Here is a 20,859-nt window from a genome sequence, read left to right on the forward strand (position 1 = left end):
TTGGATATCAGCCCTTGGTCTGTAGTGTCATTTGCGAATATCTTCTCCCATTCTGTGGGTTGCCTCTGTTTTGTTGACTGTTTCCTTTGCTGTGCAGAAGCTTTTGATCTTGATGAAGTCCCAAAAGTTCATTTTCGCTTTTGTTTCCTTTGCCTTTGAAGACATGTCTTGAAAGAAGTTGCTGTGGCTGATGTTGAAGAGGTTACTGCCTATGTTCTCCTTTAGGATTTGATAGATTCCTGCCTCATGTTGAGGTCTTTTATCCATTTTGAGTTTATCTTTGTGTTTGGTGTAAGAGAATGGTCAAGTTTCATTCTTCTACACATAGCTGTCCAATTTTTCAAGCACCATTTACTGAAGAGACTGTCTTTATTCCACTGGATACTTTTTCCTGTTTATGGAAGATTATTTGACCATAGAGTTGAGGGTCCATGTCTGGGCTCTTCACTCTGTTCCACTGCTTTATGTGTCTATTTTTGTGCCAGTACCATGCTGTCTTGGTGATCACAGCTTTGTAGTAAAGCTTGAAATCAGGCAACATGATGCCCCCAGTTTTGTTATGCAGAACCAGGAAAAAAGCTAGAGGCTGAGAAAAGACTGGGAGAAAACAGGCTAATACTGAGGAAATCTTCAAACAAGGATAGGCTGGCAGATTTTAGGGACAATTTAGGATAAAAGAAATGTGAAAGCACTTTCAGTCTAGAAAGAAAATGAATGGGAAAGATGAAAATTTTAAAATATTACTATTTATGTAATAGTATGTATGTAGATCTCTTCATGCTATTTGAAAAACACAAGTAAATTATTTGCTATTTTAAGATGACTTTGTGACAGGATGTGAGCATTTTAACCTTTATACCATTTATACCAGGCACTGTGTGAATACATGGAATGTTTTTTTCATAAGTACATGCTGAGTATATTCAATTTCAAGATGGTTGAAGGTCTTTATTGTGTTGGGTCACGCAAAGAGTGTGAATCTTCACTATGCAAGGACATAGAAGTAAATGTAAGTGCTTAGACTGAATATAAAGTTTTCCGGAATATACTATGGAGACATTTGAGGTTTTTTTTCTTAACCCGTAAATCTCTGCCTTATCTTCGGAATATTTCTCCTAAAAGTGAACAAGATACATCTAATTAAATTTTTTCCCACAGATTTATACATGTGTCTCAATCACTTTGCTGCAAAATGGATACCAAGGAAACCTTAGCAACATAAAATACAAGATTTATTTGTCACTCACCAGAATATAGTTTACTGGGGCTCAGCTGATCAAAGCTGAGGTCAGTTGGACTCAGCTACCACCTGCAGTTGGGTCCAGGTCTGTTTTACAAACCTCTCATGGTCCTTGAACCAGCAGCCATTCAAAGAACGTTCTTCAGTGGGTGAAAGGTAGGAACTCAAGAAAAGAAGCTAGAAAGAAAGAAAGAGAGAGAGAGAGAGAGAGAACAAGCTCAACTGTGCAAGCACCTTGCAAGCCTTCATTTACATCATGCCCACTGAAAATCCCATTGATCAAAGCAGTGATTTAGTCAAGCCCCAAGTCAAAGACTAGGTAAATACATGCTACCCTAGCATGAGATCATAGTACTACTACAGGGGAATGCAGAATTGAGATGGATTTAACTTATACATATTGCTAAATTATATTTTTGTTATACATATATTACATTTTACATCATATCATATGCAAATACAAAACTAAAGCCTTTTCTGCTACACTCATACTCTACCATATTTTTCTGATCTGGTGAAAAATAGTCAAAGATTGTGTTGGCTAGTTTCATTTCATTAAGCCATATCCCTCAACTAGGAAGCAAAGAAGACTCACTGGTATGAGCAGAATCAGAATGAAATAATGCCCAGGTAACCTACAGACATTGTAGTCACTTGAAAACTGTGGATGCCAAAGCAAACAAACAATAGGAAATCTCCCCTAGCCACCCCACCCACACACACACAGATGCCCGCACGACGAACTGTGGATCCTGCCAGGAAGAGGTTCCTAGCCACTCACTTCTGGAATGAAGATTATGTATTTTGGGACGGGGGAAGATACCAGTTTAAAAAAAAAATCCATAATAGAAAATTTAAACCTCATGATAGAGAGGCTGATAAACCAGGAAAATCACAGCTTGATTTAGAAAGCAGCAGGGAGCTAGTAGGGAGGCTTAAAGAGGAAGATTGAATAGCTAGTACAATGGAAAAGAAGATTGCTTTTGCTGAAGACCATTTCGAAACTCCACAGAAACATGACTGTGCCGCCAACCAGAGGAAGAACTTCCTCCCAAGATGGGAGGAAACTCTGTATCTCCCAGTTAAAAAATAGGAATGAGGATTAAGACAGATATGGTCAATAGAAACAAATGGGCTGCAAGTGTTTTCATTATCAGAAAAGTTCAGCCCTTACCTTAACAGCATCAAATGTCAGAACTAAACAGGGGTCTTTTTGCCTGAGCACATCAGAGAAGAAACACCAGCCTCCACGCCACCAGCTCCACAAGATGCAGTCATCGTAGTAGATGTGGTCTCCCCACTTTGATGGCTATAGGAGAAATGAGGGTGTAGTTCTGTGCCTGCCTTAAGCTGTGGAACTGTGAGCTATCATTTATTGACTCTCTGCCTCAGGCATCAGCTATTCATTACTGATTTAAAACTAGATAAATATATTAATATATCTACTCTCTTTCACATGAGAGAGAATGAAAAAAATTCTACGGGAAAGCATAAAGGTCTTCAGAGAGGTGTCATCCCATTCCGGACTATAGTACTTACCGTTTTCAACCTGCCTCATCTTAAACATTAGACGAGCATTCTTGATGGATGAAATGTTTTCCCATTGAGTTCTTTGTAGAGTTCCACGTGATCACAAGCTAATCATTGCTGCTCTGCCTCAGTCTTGTTCAGTTTACTTTCCCTGCAGTGATAGTACTATTGGAGGTAGGGGCCAACTGAATTTTTTTTTTTAAGCATTATGTATTTACTTGAGAGAGAGAGAGAGAAGGCACATGTGTGCACGTGAGTTGGTGGGAGGGGCAGTAGAGGAGGGAGAGAATCCTCAAGCAGACTCCCCGTTGAGCACAGTGCCTCATGCAAGGCTCGATCCCATGATCCTGAGATCATGACTTGAGTTGAAATCAAGAGACAGGTGCTTAACCCACTGAGCCACCCAGGCACCTCCAAATGATTTTTCTAACCCAGTGATGGCATACCAAAAGAAAAGGGACAGTGTATTTTTGAGGGGATTTCAAATTCTGGAAGAGGTCATTTCTATTTTGGTAACAACTTCTAGATAACTAACCCTTATTTCAAAGAGAGGTGCAGTTCTCAGAAGGTTCTCCTTCAGCATAATCATGAGTTTATTTATTTTTTCCTGTCTGCATCAATGGTAGCACCTAGAAATGGCATGGAGGAAAACTCTGCTCAGCAGAAGTTCACACATGAAAATATGGCATATATATCCAAACCCATCTTTGAGTGATCTAGCTTATATCACCCAAACTCTTCAATATTTTGATCAAGATAGAAGTCTTCGGGTACCTGGTGGCTCAGTCATTGAGCTTCTGCCTTGGGCTTGGGTCATGATCCCAGGGTTCTGGGATTGAGCCCTACATTGGGCTCCCTGCTTGGCAGGAAGCCTGCTACTTCCTCTCCCCTTCCCCTACCTATGTTCCCTCTCTTGTTGTGTCTCTGTCAAATAAATAAAATCTTTCAAAAACTGTATTAAAATGTCTAGAGTTGGTATTTACATACTCTGACAGTGGTAATCAAGTAACTTTATGATTATGTTTATCCCTGTACATTAGTGGTTCTAGTGCCAGTCAGGCTTGACCATCATGCTTCCATTCAAACTCAGAAGTGGAAATGAAAAGAGTTTGGACTTTGGATTCAGAGGATCAAATCTGTTTTTCTTCCCCATTCTTAGCAAATGACTCAACCTCACCAAGCATGAGTTTCATCATCTCTAAAATAAGGATAACACAGTCTATCGAATCATAAAATTAAAAGATCATGCATGTAAACTGTCCCACACGTAGAAGTCATTCAAGATAATAAGCTCTAGAATGATAAAGATTTCATATTTCTTGTGGTGCCTGGGTGGCTCAGTGGGTTAAGCCGCTGCCTTCAACTCAGGTCATGATCTCAGAGTCCTGGGATTGAGCCCCACATCGGGCTCTCTGCTCAGCAGGGAGCCTGCTTCCTCCTCTCTCTCTGCCTGCCTCTCTACCTGCTTGTGATCTCTCTCTGCCAAATAAATAAATAAAATCTTTAAAAAAAAAAAAAGATTTCATATTTCTTGTCTTCTAATGAAAAAAAAAATCCCTTCCTTAGAACCTCCTTCTTAAGAAACAAAAATTGTTTTTCTTTAAAAAAAAAAAAAATGCTTTTCTGGATGTAAGGCATGAGAACCATGAAGGCAAATAGCCTTTGCAAAAGTTCCCAATTCTTTGGCTACAGCTCTAAAATTTGTGCTACAAACTGGGCACCAAAAAAAGTCCTTTAAAAATGTTGTGGTCTGTGATGGGCCAAGTTTTATTCCAAAACTCATTTGGATAAACACTAAATTGGAATGATGATTACCAAAGGGGAAAAAAAAGAGAGCAAGAGAGAGAGAGACTGCCTTTCTAAGTCCTATCTGAGTTTCCTGTAGTGTGTGGTTTAGGAGAAGAATTAGGAAATCCAAACACTCAGCCAATAATCCTGGTAGATGTTGAAAAGGCCACGCACTTGACACAACTGATAACATACTCCCCTGACAATAACTAGACCCAGGACACCACAGTGTTCTTTCTCAGAGCTGAAAGGCAAACAAGTATTGGTAGTTCCTAATTTGTTGATAGGTAATAGTCTTGGCCTGAATTTGGTTTCCTGGGTGTAGATCATATGGTGCAAAGTAGGAAATATTTCCCTTTATATATTCCAGTGTCACAGCAAAGACTGAGCATTATTTGAAATAGATAAGACATCTCATTTTTTTTTTGCTTCCCTTTCTTTGCACCATTTTCCAAGCTCCCAATGCTCCTTTTCCCTTATTCCAGTCCCTTGGGTTGCCTAAAATTCCTTTGGTGAAATTCTACCTAGTCCTTTCTTACGTCCCTAAATCCCCTTATAAGGCAAAATGAATGCCTTCCCCCATCAAAAAGAAATTCCCAACAGGATATTCATTTTATAATAATCAGGATTAAATAATTTATCCAAATAATCCCATAATCACAAAAGTTACTTGTATTTTTTGAAGAGAATGACTAGTGACAAAATTAATGCCTAATAAGTAGACCATCAGAACAGTGTTACAAGGTATCAAGAGAATATAGGCTTTTTTTTAATTGGGGGAATAAAAAAGGATCATTAGGCTTTAGATAGATTGGCCCTTAGGGTCTGCTCCTCAAAATTGACCTGATTTTTCTGTGATTCATTTTATCCTCAAATTCTGCTACCACTGCTTCTCTACCAACTCCACAGATTTTTTAAAATGTTTATTATTTAAGTATAGTTAATATACAATGTTCTATTAGCTTAAGGAGCACAACACGATGATTCCACAATTCTATATGTTACACAGTGTTCACCACAAGGGTAATTACCATCTGTCACCACACAATGTTATTATGGTATTATTGACTATATTCCCTATGCTGTACTTTTCATCTCCGTGACTTATTTATTTTGTAACTGGAAGTTTGTGCCTCTTCGTCCCCTTCACCTACTTCACTCATCGCCCCTCCAATCTCCTGCCTTGTGACAACCACCACTTTGTTCTCTATATTTATGATTATGATTCTGTTTCTGTTTTTTCTTTGTTTGTTTCTTTGTTTTGTTTGCTTGTTTTTACCCAGGAGGATTCCCATAACAACAGGGTCTCTGGCAATAGAGACAAGAATTGATGTGGGAGAGGGCACAATTTGGGCTTAGGGAATTATTAGGCAGAGGTGAGCATTTTTTTTCATCTGAATATTGATAAAAACAGCAACAACAACCACCTCCATCGCTAATATCGCATAAAAGGCTGACCCGGAGATAGGAACATGGCATTTAATATTCTTGCCCATCTACACAAACAAAGCTAAATATGGGTAGAACTTGAAATCCGTCAGGCAAAAAAGGAAGAAAGAAGGTAATTTCCCAAGCCTTTATAAATATGTGACTGAACCGAAAGGCCTACAGAAAGCCTCCCACTCCCATGGAACTTGAAAAGGGTTCACAGGAGTCCACACACTGCCGTGTAGACAACTGCCAAGAGCTGTCACCACAACCCCAGTACAAAGAAGGAATCTGTGCTTCGGGAGGTTAAATGTTGCACCCATAGGGAAACGGTGCTGAAAATAGAATCCAAGTTTCTGACTCCCACAGCATCCTTCGTGGCAGCCTTTCCTGGGCTACCTCCAGAATATCTCAGCTTTTAGTTTACTGGTTACTGGTACCAGAAAGCACAGATGTGCACAAAGGCACATTTTAAATTGTGAGCATTTGGATTTGTTTTTGTTTATTTGACTCTCCAACATGGGTTCTTAGATCAGTAGTTCTCATTTAGAATTTGGTAATAAAAAGAGCTTCATCTTCTCTGGGTGAGCCAATTTTGAGATTTGGCTGATTCTTGCTACCAAGAATGCAGCTGGGATGAACTTAGAATCTCAAATTCATGCTGCCACTCACTATGCAATGACTTTGGGCAAATAACTCAACTTTTCTCAAATATAATATCCTAGCCTATAGAATGGGAATAATTAACACTAATCTGATAAAGTGGTTTTATGATTTGACATAAATGTCCTCTCTCCCATGGATTATTGCCAACAGCCTCATATCTGGTCTCCTGACTCCTACCCTTGCCTACCTTTCATCTATTATCAATAGAGCAGCTAGAGTAGTCCTGTCAAAACATAAATCCCGTCACTCTTCTGCTTAACACCTGCCCCCATACCTTCTCATTCCCTTCAGAGTAGAAACCAAAATTCTTCATTGGCTTATATAATCTGTCATCTCCTCATTGCTTCTCTGGCTTGACCTGTCACTGCACTTACCCTAGAGCATTTTGCTCCAGCAACCCTCGACCCCTCACTATTTTATTTTAAGATTTTTATTTATTTATTTGAGAGAGATTGAGAGCGAGAGAGATCACAGAGTGAGAGGGGAGGGGGAGAAGCAGATTTGCCACTGAGCAGAGAGCCCTAAAAGAGGCTCAATCCCAGGACCCTGAGATTATGACCTGAGCAAAAGGCAGACACTTAACCTACTGAGCCACCCACGTACCCTTGCACCCCTCACTATTCCTCAAATATGCCAGAAACACCCTGCCTCAGGGCCTTTGCACTTGCTGTTTCCTCTACTTGGAAATTCTTATCTTGAATGTTTATATAATTACCCCCTCACCTCTGTTTAACTCTTTATTGAAAAGTTTTCTCAGTTTACGCTGGCTCTGCTATCTAAAATCAACCTACTCTCCTAATGCTTCCCCTTTGCTGATCTACTTTTTTTCTTAGCATCAACTAATATCTCCTACATTTACTTCTTTGTATGCTTTATTGTCTTTCTCTCCCACTGGAATGTAAGCTCAATGTCAGCATTTTGTTCACTCATTAAATATGTGGTTTGTGGAGGGAAAAACTCTCAACTTCTCTGATCTGGAATTTATCTATCCCCAGGACAGTTCTGTGGCAATGCCTGGCATAGAATAGGAGCTTAATAAATGGTTGTTGAACTGATGACTGAATCTAAAAGAGCTCTCAGCATTATGTCCATTGAAACATGGAAAAGGAAGAGAAGAAGGAAGGGAAAAGAGAAAGGGAGATAAGAGAAAAGGATCATGTCAGAGACACTCAGATGACAGTGATATGGATAAACAGAACCTATCAGCAAAAGAAAATGGAAAGGGAGACAGTAGATCATCATCAAAAAACCCAGGAAAGAAACAAAAGATGAAGTACAGGAAGGAAGGGCTGTTCGGCACTGTGAACACTCAGTATTTGCAAGAGTTAGCTACGGTTTTACCATGAGCTGGTGGAGCACGATCCTTAGAACCTTGGGCATCATCCCCTCCTGTGAACAGGCAGTTCAGCTGGTCCCTCAAGGTGGTCATGGACTTGAGAGGCCTAAAGAATGTAGGATCAAATTAACCCACAGACCCATCTATTCTTTGTCACCATCTATTTTATTGAGAACCTGATTTGAACATGTATGTAATGCCAAGTACTAAGATAACCACTCTAGGGCACAGTCATCGTCTGGAATGTTACACTCCTTAATGCACACAGACACACACACACACACAGAAGCATATCTTCTTATTATACAATTAACAGATTCCCAGTTTTCCTGCAATGCAAGGACCACGAAATTCTATACTTTTCTTATTCAGTCCCCAATAAGTGGAATCCTCTGAAGCCTGCAAGAATTTCCAGCATCCATGCTTGGTGTGCTCTCTAGGGTCTCAGGAGGGACCCCTTCCCTTGCGGTTTATCCTTTATTATGATTTTCACTCCTTTTCTTTTCTGGCACCCCAGGCTTGCAGCAGCTATTCTGGTTGTCAGAAAAGTTTTGTTCTGAGATGCCTTTAAAGGTCTGTTTTGAGGAAAACAGCATTCACTTTGCAACCTTCTTGGGAATTTTATTTAGAGAGCTTCTTCATCCCAAAGATTTAAAGCATGATGGAAACTTTAGCTCATGAATCAAAACAGCCCTCCAGAGTTAAAAGCTAGCTGTATTTGCATAACAATTTAGCTGCTCCAAACAGCAGGGCAAGGTCAGGTGAAATAAATCGCCAAGGTCACGGTTCTCTTGAAGTGGTACTGAAATTCAGAACAGCAGGTCCCCAGTCTTGCTTACCCCAAGGATGTGTCTCTAATCTCCTTCTAAAGGATACCAAGGTATAAAATAAATCTATTGCACGCGTGGAAACCACAGGCCTGCCCTTAACCCTCTCTTTGGCTTCTAATTTCAGATTCAGGTCCTGGAGGAAGAGACCAAATCCTAAACCACTGACTTCACTGCATTACCATACAAATGAAAGAACTTACTAGAAATAGTGATCTGGAGGGCTCTCGGTCTAAACTAGAAACTGCTGTTGACCGTGCTTGAAACTCCAAAGTATTTTGAAGGTCTTTAATTTCTTGGTCAAATAATTGCTTCAAATTCACTTATCTACTTCCGATAATCTAAAGACATGAGGAATCCTTAAAAACCGCAAAGGCCCACGTGCCCGAGAGAAGGAAGCCGAGATGAAATGTGTAAGTGACTCTGGCTTTGGTGCCCTTAGCGAGAAAAACCTTTAAAGCGCCACATGGAAAAGAAGCTCGTTACTCGTTCAAGTCCCCAGTTTCTTAGAACCCAGCCCGGCGAAGCACTGGATTTCAGATTCCTCAGGTACATCCGCATTCGGAATTCTCTGCGGCTCAGCGTCCTCGCCCTCGCCCTCGCCCTCGCGGGTCTCCCGGAATTTCGCAAACCAAGCCCCGGCGCCTTTGGGGAGCCGACTTTCCAGGGGCGCGGGAAGCGCCACCCGGGAATCTCACCATCAGTGGGCGTTTAGCGCAGCCAAGCGACAGGCTGGCGCCAGGGCTCAGCAACAGGGAGGCGCCGGCTGAGGCGGGGAGAACTTTGCGCTCCGAGCAGAACCACCCTTCGCTGGCCAGTCGCGTCGCTCCTCCGAGGAAGCAGGCGGCGGCGGCGACTGGGCGGAAAGAGGAGCGAAGCAAGGAAAAGAGGAAGTAGCGAGACAGGAAGAAAGATGAAGCCAGTGCCGGGGGGGCCCGCCAGAGGGTGGCGGACGGTGGAGCAAGGAGAATTTGGCTTCTTTTTCGCACTCTGGGCGTGAACGCTGCCTCCTGCGCGACCCCAAGGAAATAAGTGGGTCTCGCCTGGGCACGAAAGGAAAAGAAAAGAATCCAAGTGAGCGCGTTGCCTCCTGGGTCGCGTTGCCCCCCTAGGAACTCCGGTGGCTTTCCAGCCCAGCCGCGGGACCGGACGCAGTGCCCCAGCCGCCCTGCAGATGGGGAGAGCAGGGAACCGGCGCCCAAGCCGCGGGTGACCGGCGCCGGCCCGCCCGCCTGCACGCCTCCGCGCAGGGACCGGGCGGGCGGAGGATGCGAGGCGGAGGGACCCGGGTGCGCTAGGCTCCAACTTGGATGGCCCGGAGACCGCTTCGGCTCCTGGGAGCGCTCCGCAGCGTAGAGTGAGCTGCCCGCGGGACCTGGGGGCGGAGACCTTAGGCAGCGGCTGGAGGGGGGGGGGCGAGCCAGGCGCAGGAGGGGGCGCGCTTTCTCCCTGCGGGTCTCAGTAATGAGGAGATTGAGTTTGTGGTGGCTGCTGAGCAGGGTCTGTCTGCTGCTGCCGCCGCCCTGCGCTCTGGTGCTGGCCGGGGTGCCCGGCTCCTCCTCGCACCCGCAGCCCTGCCAGATCCTCAAGCGCATCGGGCACGCGGTGAGGGTGGGCGCGGTGCACTTGCAGCCCTGGACCACGGCCCCCCGCGTCGCCAGCCGCGCTCCGGACGGCAGCCGGGCGGGCGCCCAGAGGGATGAGCCCGAACCAGGGACTTGGCGACCCCCGGCGCCCTCGCCGGGCGCACGTTGGTTGGGGAGCGCCCTGCATGGCCGGGGCCCGCCGCGCGCCCGGAAGCCCGGAGAGGGCGCCGGGGCCGAGACCCTGTGGCCTCGGGACGCCCTCCTCTTCGCCGTGGACAACCTGAACCGCGTGGAAGGTCTGCTGCCCTACAACCTGTCTTTGGAAGTCGTGATGGCCATCGAGGCGGGCCTGGGCGATCTGCCGCTCCTGCCCTTCTCCTCCCCAAGCTCGCCGTGGAGCAGTGACCCTTTCTCCTTTCTGCAGAGCGTGTGCCACACCGTGGTGGTGCAAGGGGTGTCGGCGCTGCTCGCCTTCCCCCAGAGCCAGGGTGAGATGATGGAGCTCGACTTGGTCAGCTCCGTCCTCCACATTCCGGTGATCAGCATCGTGCGCCACGAGTTTCCGCGGGAGAGTCAGGTGAGAAGAGTGGGGCGCCGCTTGGGGGCCGGGACCTTTATGGAGGGGAGGAGGGGAGAAAGAGGAAGGCTGAAGTCTGGAGAGACTTGGGGCTTTACAACTTTGATTACTGTTTAAGGATCGGACCATGTCCATGGATGGTTGTTTGAAGAGCCTCAGTAAAAGTTAAATAAGACAGTGTAAGTGCGGACAGAAATAAGAGGTAGGGGTAGCAGATAAAGAAAGGAAGTGGGGGGAAATAAGCGGAAAAAAAAAAAAAACCCTCATGTTGTGACGAGCTGGGAAAACCTAGTGGATGCTGGAGGGAAGTAGAAGTCAAAGTTCAGGAGCGTGGAGAGCAATCGATTTCCTAAAGATGAGCTCGGGGGATGGGGATGTGAGATTCCTGACGAAGCTAGAGTCTTTAACTCCCGAGAGGAAGTGAGCATGAGGCAAGAAGAGCTGCATCTGCTCTGACTTCTTTAGAAGGTGTGCCTGAGGCTTGGGCGGTGGTGTACGGAGAAAAAAATCCCTCTGAATTCCTATGAGTAAACAGGGAATCTGCAATAGTACGGAAGCCATAGGTAAAGAAGGGCGGTTAATTACCCTTGGGCATTGACATGCATTAGAATTAATATCTGGTAGCGAAAAAATCGATGGGAGGACTCATTTGGGGTTGGGTTTTTTTTTGGTCCCTACCTACTATCTGCGTGATGTGGGCTCAGAGACTGGCTGTATGCAGTAGCTGTGTTCAGCCCATTTCTGTCTCAATGATTTAGGACTAAAAACAGAAGAATCCAATGCTTTTGTTTATATAGGTTAAAAAATTGAATGTATTTTCAATAAAATAAGCTATTTGTGAACTTACTATTGACAATAATGTACATATTTAAAGAGAGGGCGGGATCCTCTCAACAATGGGAGTTTAATGCATTTTGTGCATTTTTTAAATCAAAATATCAGGCTTCATTAAGCCTGGCACAAATATGTATGACACAAATAGGTAATCTGTGTTGGCCCCATGGTAAAGATTGAGGAACTAAGGAAAGTTTTGGTCAGTGTACTAGTAAGAGTCCAGACACTGGAGAATTTCTAACTCTACATATCATTTCGCTATCCCTTTAGCAGGAAAAAAAAAATCTAATCTCTTTTCTTCCACTTTTGATATATATACATAGATCAAAGCTAAAATGAGTAAGGCCAAATCCAAGTGAAAAGTTTGATAGAATCTATGCATAAAATATCGCGAGAGTACCAACGATTTCTTTTTCTAGAAAAATGAATCTTACACTTTGAATCTTAGGAAGGCTGGACACCCTCTACTTTCAGCAGTTGCCCAGAAGATTGCAATTTAATGCTGAACTATAGAGATTTGATCTGCAGAGTGCAGGCTAATTAACTTTTATCTAAAACATTTCCGTCACCTGAATCTGAATGACTGTAGGCAGCAGATGGGAAGGCAGGGAAAACACAGGTGCACAATGCTGCCAATGGTCAAAGTGTTATAAACATGAAATTGCATCCATAGGGTGCATCATTATTAATATATATGCAGAATCAGATTGAACAAAATGCAAGAGTCAGCATCACGTGCTTCTCATCATTGCTTCTCTATTACCTAATACTTCATAAGTTGCCAATAGTGTTCACAGTCTCCAGACTCCTTTCCATTTGTAGATTGTTTGGCAGGTCTTAAATAGCAAGAATTTCCCCCAAATTAGTGTGCCTTAGAAAGGAAATTGTGTTCCATGATGGATTTGTGCAGTATCCAACACATTACAACTAGGGGACCAGAGAAACCGTGAAGCAGCGTCTAGAATCAGACAACTTCACAGCTTTACGACCACTGTGGGAACAGTCTTCCGGCGACAACCCTTACAAGTTGCCAATAAAATGAACACGCCGCCAAGCACATCTACTTCTGTACTTCAATTCAGAAATGTATTTTAAATCACTGTTGTGACTGTTATTTTCATGACACACATCTTGAAAGGGAGAGATTATTATATTAACTCAGTTCTTGTTTGCCCAACTGACATGGTCTCTCATTTATCTTTGTATTTTAAATTCCAACATATCAAACTTTTTCCTTTTAGTATATCATTTACATGTCATTCTGTAAGGTTGTATATTAAGAATGTCCAACTCAATGTCAAGTCACCATAATATATAATTTTAGGATATGACCATAATCTGCTTTCAGCAAAAATAATAACTGATCTTTCCCTTGTGTCTGCTAAAAAGCAGACCTTTCTCCCATACCCTGATGTGATTTAAAAAAAAAAAAAAAAAAAAAAAACCTTTCAAAATATAAAAGAATGTCAGAGCCATTTTATACATTAAATAAAAGTGGTTTAATTTAGCCACTGTTCTCATTGGATTCTACAGCCCAGTGACCTAATACATTGATTGGGTCAGTGCCTGAAAAAGGGATTCCAGAGGAAAGTGGACTTGTCCACACAAAGAAGTGAAATAAAATTGTATCTCTTATTCAGAAAAATCAAAATTGCTTGGGGCAGTAGTAACAACAGTGTTTTCTCTCACTTTCTTTTGGGCGATTTATTTCCTTCATCTGAAACTTTTAATTATTAAATAGTGGTTTTGATAGTGTTCTGCCATAGCTTGTGAATGGAAAGAGATACGAATGAAATGATCAAAACCCTGAGGAAAGCATTATAGTTTTATTTCACTAAGCTATTTATTGGAAACAAAGACATAAGGCCATCAGTTTGTAAGGTAGTAAACTACCCACTTTCAGAAATCATATATAATAAAAAATTCAGAAATCATACATAATAAAAGTTCATTCAACATTACCACATAGGAGAGGATCAAAGCACCTTTCCATCTAAAAAATTCTGACTTGACTTTACACTCAAACCTCCACTTGAGGCTAACTCATTCTATTAAAATGATAATTTCTTACTTCTAAATTCTGTTCCCACGACCTTCAAGTAATGATGCTGCATATGGATCCAGTTACATTTAAGTTATATTAAGTTCTTATAATTGTTCTTTCTCTTCCATCTCATACTACCTTCTCTTCTAGGGATTTTGTATAGTTTCTCCAAAGTTAACTCCTTGAAATTTACCTGCTCAGTTAGTGACAGATACAGGTTTCTTTCTAAAATGTGCATTTCAAGTTAATTCCATATTGGTGCCCTTAAGCAGAGTTAATGGAGTAATATAATTAGCTTAGATCCAAACCCAGGTGATCAAAAACGGACTCAGGGCCCCTCCCTGGGTGGCACAGTTGGTTGAGCAGTGAACTCTTGATTCCGGCTCAGGTCTTGATCTTAGGGTCCTGAGGTTGAGTCACACTTGGGCTCCCCGCTCACCGGGGAGTCTGCTTCTCTACTTCTCCATCTCCCTCTACCCCTCCTGCTACTCATGCATGCGCGCGCGCACACACACACACACACACACACACACTCTCTCTCTCTCTCTCCCCCTCCTCTCTCCCTTTTTTTCAAATAAATAAATATTTTAAAAAATAAAAAACAAAAAGTGACTGTATTACATTTTTTTTGTTCTGTTGGTTTTTTTAAAAAATGTGTATTACTGTTTTTAACTTCAGTTGAACGTATCAACCACAGTTCGCCAAACTCATGAGCCGTATATGCTAATTAATATGTTTATTCCCATGGAAACACAGTGTTCTTAGATGGTCTCTTTTCTCTGACAACACAGTACTAAATACCCGAGCCTATTTATTAGTTTGGCTGTTTATTAGCCCAGTGCCACTTCTGATACAGGGACCACAACAGCAATCCCACTAAGGAACAGGTTCCCCCCACTATCTGAAAGTAAAGCAGTCCTATAAAATCTTTCATAAGCCGAAGTAGCAAAAAGTAAAGCGTATTCTCCGCTTTCCGAAAGTTTGTGTAATACCAATTCACGTTGAGGAAAGACTTACATTAGCACCTGCTTTCCCTAATGGGAAAAGTTCAGAAGGGGATTTTCGTTCTTATGAAAGCAAAGTGGAATAATGTGGAGGTTCAGAAAGTTGGGGAAGCTGGTAGTGCCGCTTTAGCCAAGCTTTCGCCCGCAATCGTGGTCCCGGAAGTAGATGATTTCTCCTCCCCTGACGTAGGGTCAAAGGTCAGTAGTAGCTTCTGGTAGCGTCAAAGGTCGGCAGTAGCTTCCCGCCGGATCAGAATGCGCTTGGCTTTCTCCTCACTTCATTTTATCACATAGGTATTTTCACCAGAGGAAGGTGAGTGCTGTCAATAAGATATTTTGGTAAACGGACCATATTCACATAATTTTTATTACAATAGATTGTTATATTGTTTTATTTGGTTATTATTGTTGTTAATCTCTTACTGTCCCTAATTTATAAATTAAACTTCATCGTATGTGTGTATAGGAAAAACACAGTATTTATAGTATAGGTACTATTCATGATTTCAGGCATTCACTGTGGGTCTTGGAATGTGTCCCCCACGGATAAGTGGGGACTAATGTCTTAGGTCCGTCGTTAGGGGACAAGTAAAGGACATTTATTTTTAAAAGATCTACTCTCAACTGTATTGGTTTTCCTTGACTTGCTCCGTACAAAACACTGCTTTCTGTCCTCTGGGGGAAATATATTCTTCTGTTAATTCATGATGAATGGCTGATAGTAGCACCTAATTGTTGCTGACCTGAAGATAAATGATTTCAAATTAAATGTCAAGTGATACAAAACTTTTCTTAGAAGTGATCTTTTACAGTCTCCTCTTGAGGTACAGAGATGGGATTAATTTGTAAGTTTTTTTTTTTTTTTTAATTTGGGGATTTTTTTGTTTTGTTTTTATAATACTTAATTTTTTTCCCCAGGGGCGCCTGGGTGGCTCAGTGGGTTAAGCCGCTGCCTTCGGCTCAGGTCATAATCTCAGGGTCCTGGGATCGAGTCCTGCATCGGGCTCTCTGCTTGGCAGGGAGCCTGCTTCCCCCTCTCTCTCTCTCTCTCTGCCTGCCTCTCTGCCTACTTGTGATCTCTGTCTGTCAAATAAAATAAATTAAAAAATCTAAAAAAAAAAAAATTTTTTTCCCCAAATCAGAAGAGGTTAGCAGATACATTCACTGGGCAATTAATCTGTCTCACCCACTTTTCTTGTGCCTGCCACAGTGTAATCTTAGAGAATATTTGGTCTTAATCTTCTTTGACTATTCCATCTTGGAGTTAATTTATGATCGAATCAACTGAACTAAGTATCTGCATCATCTGAAGACCAGTTTCATTGTTAATTCCTTAATACTTTATCTTTGGGTGTTGCAGGATCCACCGTGGATTTTGTGCTGTTAGACTTTATTTCATGAATACCTCCAGTCAAATTCCAGTCACGCTGGTTAAAAGGGCACAATATAATGGGAGGCACATCAAGTAACAGTCAAAAGGTTCTCAGCCTTCCTCTGCCTCTTACTGGCCATGTAATCTTGGGCAAGTGCCTCCATCTCTGAACATCTGTGCTTATCTGTCAAAAGAAGGTACTTACCAATCTGACAGAGTTGTTTTGTGAATCAGATAAAAAAATGAAGTACTTTTGGGAAAATTTATAGTGTTAGCCAAACAACTGGTAGACAAGTGTTGGTCCAATAAGAATCATCCAATTAATTTTTCACTAATTCTCATTAGTAGTTACCAAATTGGGATGTGATTTACAGTGTATCATGTCTTCATCCTCTACCTTACCCTCCAGTCCCTCATTTTCTTCTCTTCAGGGGAAAAAAAAAAGTAGATTTAACCCTCCATCAAAAAAGGAAAAAAAAAAAAGAAGAACTAGACTTCTAAATATGTTGCACATTTGCCCCAAAATAGAAGACGTGCCGTAGGTACTATTTCTATACAGAGGGCAAATTTCCACCTATGACACATCTAACAGTTTCTAGACCCTTAGGTATTGCCATCGAAGCCACAGTAAGATGCCCAAGGTTTTTCAGAAATCTTGGTCTCTTACCTTGGTTAGAAGTTTTTCCTGTAAGCAAACTTAACAATAATAGAGTGTTCATTGAGAATATGGCCTCTCCATTTGGCTCTTCTGATATTATTTTCACGGAAGTTTTTCTTGATGAAAAAAGCAGGGTGTTGGTTCATACTGAGCAAAAGCTCCTTCCCAGCTCTGCAGGAAGCCTGCTCTTCTACTCCCCCTGCTTATGTTCCCTCTCTCGCTTTCTGTCTCTCTCTCTCTTTGTCAAATAAGTAAATAATCTTTAGGGGCTGGGGGAAGCTCCTTAATCTCATCTTGCACAGATAATAAGTTTGCAAACCAGCTACTCTGAGAACCATTGTCCTAGGCAACTACAGGGGGCGGGGGGCTCTCATAGCAAGATATTGTTCATTTTGTTGATATCACTAAATGTAGAGATGAGACTCTCATTGTCTCTTGTTCTGCCAACTCTAGCTACTGCCACTCACATACACAGAAAAGTAGAGGAAGTGTACGACACCGGAAATGTGATGCTGAATCTATAAAACTAGGCAAGAAGGAAGAAAGAACGTCTCAGCATCTGCCACATTGCTTTTTCAGTGAATGCATGAATAACAAACTAATGGGAATCATTAAGCTATTCATTAGTCTCTCTCAGATCTTTTCTTTATGGGATAGTGGGAGAAAAGAGCAATGGGGAAAAGGTGAACTAGGAATACGCCAGCTGCCTGTCCCTGCTCTCACTTTCTCCCTTCCCTTAACCCAACCTAACACCTCAGCTAGATTTTCAGTTCTCCTTCTGAGTGTATAAGATTCAGTCACTCTCAGGGGACACTGGGATCTCCTGCATTGAGGGAGCAGGCTGACCATACAGACCTGGCCTTGTATTGTGTCAGTCAGGGTAAATACTGACACTGAAAGTCTAGTATCTGGCTGGCCAGGGATGGTCTCCTGTAGAGATGAGCCTTTAAGGATTCAAGTGGTAAAGAAACAGGATGACTTATTTTTTCAGCCAGGCTGAATTATGCCCCATTGTTTTTCATTTGAGTCACAGATTTAGGAAAAAACTCAATCATAAATATTTTTTGTAGCATTTATGCTTTTCAGGTCTTCAAAAATGTGCTCACAGAATCCTTCTAGCAGTCTTGTGAGGTAGAAAACAATATATACAACATACAGAGTACATGAGGAGCTATGCATTCTAGGAAAATAGAAGTCACCAAGAAGAAAAACAGATTAATAGCTCCTTCTAAATTCAGTTGAATTTGTTAGCCTACAATCCAAGAACAGACTGGATCCATCACCGCCTTTGAATTAACTCAGAAAAGAGCATAAAAGAGAGACTCTACTTCAAGTTTGATTGTTAAAAGCGTATTTCATGCTAAATAACCAGTAATGGGAATTGACTTAAATGAATCATGATATATCTTTACAGTGGAGTTCTATATACCCATTCAAATGAAAATATGTTGATACAGAGATAGAAATAAGATTTATATAATTTGTATAAAGTATGACCTTGATCCTGGAAACTATGAGTCCAGAATTTTATTTATAAAAATGGAAATAGAAGTCCATTTTTTCCCTCTCCACACTTCTATTTATTTTTTTTCACACTTCTATTAAAAAAAAAAAAGTATGTATTGCCTTTGTGATTAAAAATATTAAGAGAGGTGGGGCGCCTGGGTGGCTCAGATGGTTAAGTGTCTGTCTGCCTTTGGCCTGGGTCATGATCTCGGGGTCCTGGGATCAAGCCCAGCATCAGGCTCCCTGGTCGGCGGGAAGCCTGCTTCCCTCTCACTCTCTGCCTGCCTCTGCCTACTTGTGATTTCTCTTTCTCTCTTCCTCTCAAATAAATAAATAAAATATTTAAAAAATATTTTTAAGAGGAAAAAAAAAGTCACCTTTACATTTCCTCACCAATGCTTTTGATACTTCAATATGAAAATACAAATTTTAGGAAAAAATAAATCGTAGAGTATGTTTAGATTTATCAGAGTCCTTTCACATCTGTTTTTCATTTTATCCTCACAATTACTTTCTGAGGTGAGCAAGACAATTAGTATTTATTACCTTTGCTTTGCAAATGAGACAAGAGTAACATAAATAAAAGAAATACAAAGCTGGAATGAAGAGAAGAGGCTTTTGCGAGGCACAGACTTAGGTTTGACTCTTAGCTTTACAACTCTCTAGACCTCTTCCCTTGGGAAATATGTCTAATTTCTTGATCCATAAAATATGACTATCTCCTAAGGTTGTGGTAAGGATGACACCATGTATGCAAAGTTCTAAGCACAGCACCTGGAGCACTCTGTTCTTATTATGATAATGCTCATTCTTTTGATGTAAAGTGTTGACATGGCAAGATTAATAAAAACTGAAATTATCAGAGTAAGAACTCACATATTCCGGGTTGCTCTCCAGAGTATTTCTATATGCATTTTTTCTTAATTTTTTAAAAAAGATTTATTTATTTATTCCAGAGAGAGAGAAAGGGAGGGTTTGAGCGGGTGTAGGGAAGGGGTGGGGTGCAGAGGAAAAGGGAGAGAATCTCAAGTAGGCATCTGCTGAGCACGGAGCTGGCCCTGAGATCATGATCTGAGTCAAAACCAAGGGTCCGATGCTCAACTGCCTGAGGCACCCAGGCACCCCTCTATATACATTTTCAAGATGCACACTGTATTCAAGCTTGGGAGATCCAATTCCCTTGCCCCAACCCTTAGAAAAACAAAGAAAACTGCTGTTTTGAAACCACACTTAGAGTTCCATTTTACTGAATCGCACCCTCAGCTTAGGTGTATGTAAACTCCGTTAGCAAAAAAGTGAACTTTGAGGTCCGGTTTCAACTAGTTGCTCTTTTGTATTGGTCGTGAATGACTGGCTCTTTGGATCAGGGGTAAAAAAAAAATAATGTTTTATTTCTATTCATTGGTATGAGGAACTCATTATTCTTGCTTTATCTACTATGCTAATTTCTCACAGGAGGCTCCCAGGAATTAAACTTAAGGAACAGTAGAACCATGAGCCAGCTGACCTTTTAGACTTCTTGGGGGAAATGAGGCTGTTCGGGCAAACTAATTTGACATGGATTGAAGGTTCAAAAGTTTCTGCTGTTTCATACAGGCCTTATCTGTACTAATGTAAATGACTTGTGGCATATGTTAGCTCAAAAATTTAGAGACAATAGCACTATTATATACCGAGGTTTACAGAAAATGGATACCCATAAGGCAAACTGTGTTTTACTAAATGCTGACTATACCAAAACTGTTTGATGCATACAACTTTGACGGACTTTTTACATGCCTTTGGTATGGACTACTCCCCATGGGTGTCCACAGATAACCTTGAGTAACATTTTGATATATTTTATTTTCTCAAAGTTAATGGTTAAAAATTTTTGGAAACCACAGGGTACAATTTAAGAAAGCCCTACTGTCAGTCCACCTAGGTGTTGACATCAAAGGACAGGAGAGAGGAAAATCTTTTTTTTTTTTAATTTTCTAAAAACTCAGAGTTGGCAGGGCTTTTGGAAACTTGGGCACTCTGAGTTGATGGTATTTCTGTATTAAAAAGTGGTGTTTTCCTTTGTATTTGCAATATAGCTTTATATTTCCAACATTCTGCCAATGGCTGTGTCTGTATAGTTCCAAACAATGCCTCAGTCTGGATCTTTCAGTACTATTCCTAAGAGTGGCTTGGAAATGTGTTGTCACTACTCTCTTCTCAGCTAGGGGTGGTCATTAGCAGAACTTTTCGTGTTAAAGACCTTGATGGCTGCAAAACCTGCATATAACCTATTGGTATTTTTTGTATTGAAAACCTCAACTCAAAGCCAAGTCAAACAAAAGTTGGGTTAATACTCTCCAGATTAAAAATAAAAAATGTTTTTTAAAAATAATAAAATTAAAAATTAAAATGAAAAATGTTTTATTTCCATAATCAAAGTGAGATGCCCAGCATGTCTTCATCTAACAGAATCACAGTCTG

General features: G+C 41.5%; 1 protein-coding gene across 2 annotated transcripts in view; it reads left to right on the top strand.

Annotated features, from left to right (window-relative positions):
- Positions 1-9,201: 9,201 nt before the first annotated feature.
- Positions 9,202-20,859, top strand: part of GRIN3A (glutamate ionotropic receptor NMDA type subunit 3A) — a 162,862-nt gene continuing 151,204 nt past the window's right edge. The window contains exon 1 of one of the 2 annotated variants that reach the window (XM_059142543.1): positions 9,202-10,978. In XM_059142543.1, the coding sequence (XP_058998526.1) occupies positions 10,280-10,978 (699 nt within the window). In that variant the 5' untranslated portion in view covers positions 9,202-10,279. The remainder of the gene's footprint in view (positions 10,979-20,859) is intronic. The other variant, XM_059142542.1, reaches the window with a different exon arrangement.

Source organism: Mustela lutreola, chromosome 12 (assembly GCF_030435805.1).
Source record: "Mustela lutreola isolate mMusLut2 chromosome 12, mMusLut2.pri, whole genome shotgun sequence".
Classification (NCBI taxonomy): Eukaryota; Metazoa; Chordata; class Mammalia; order Carnivora; family Mustelidae; genus Mustela; species Mustela lutreola.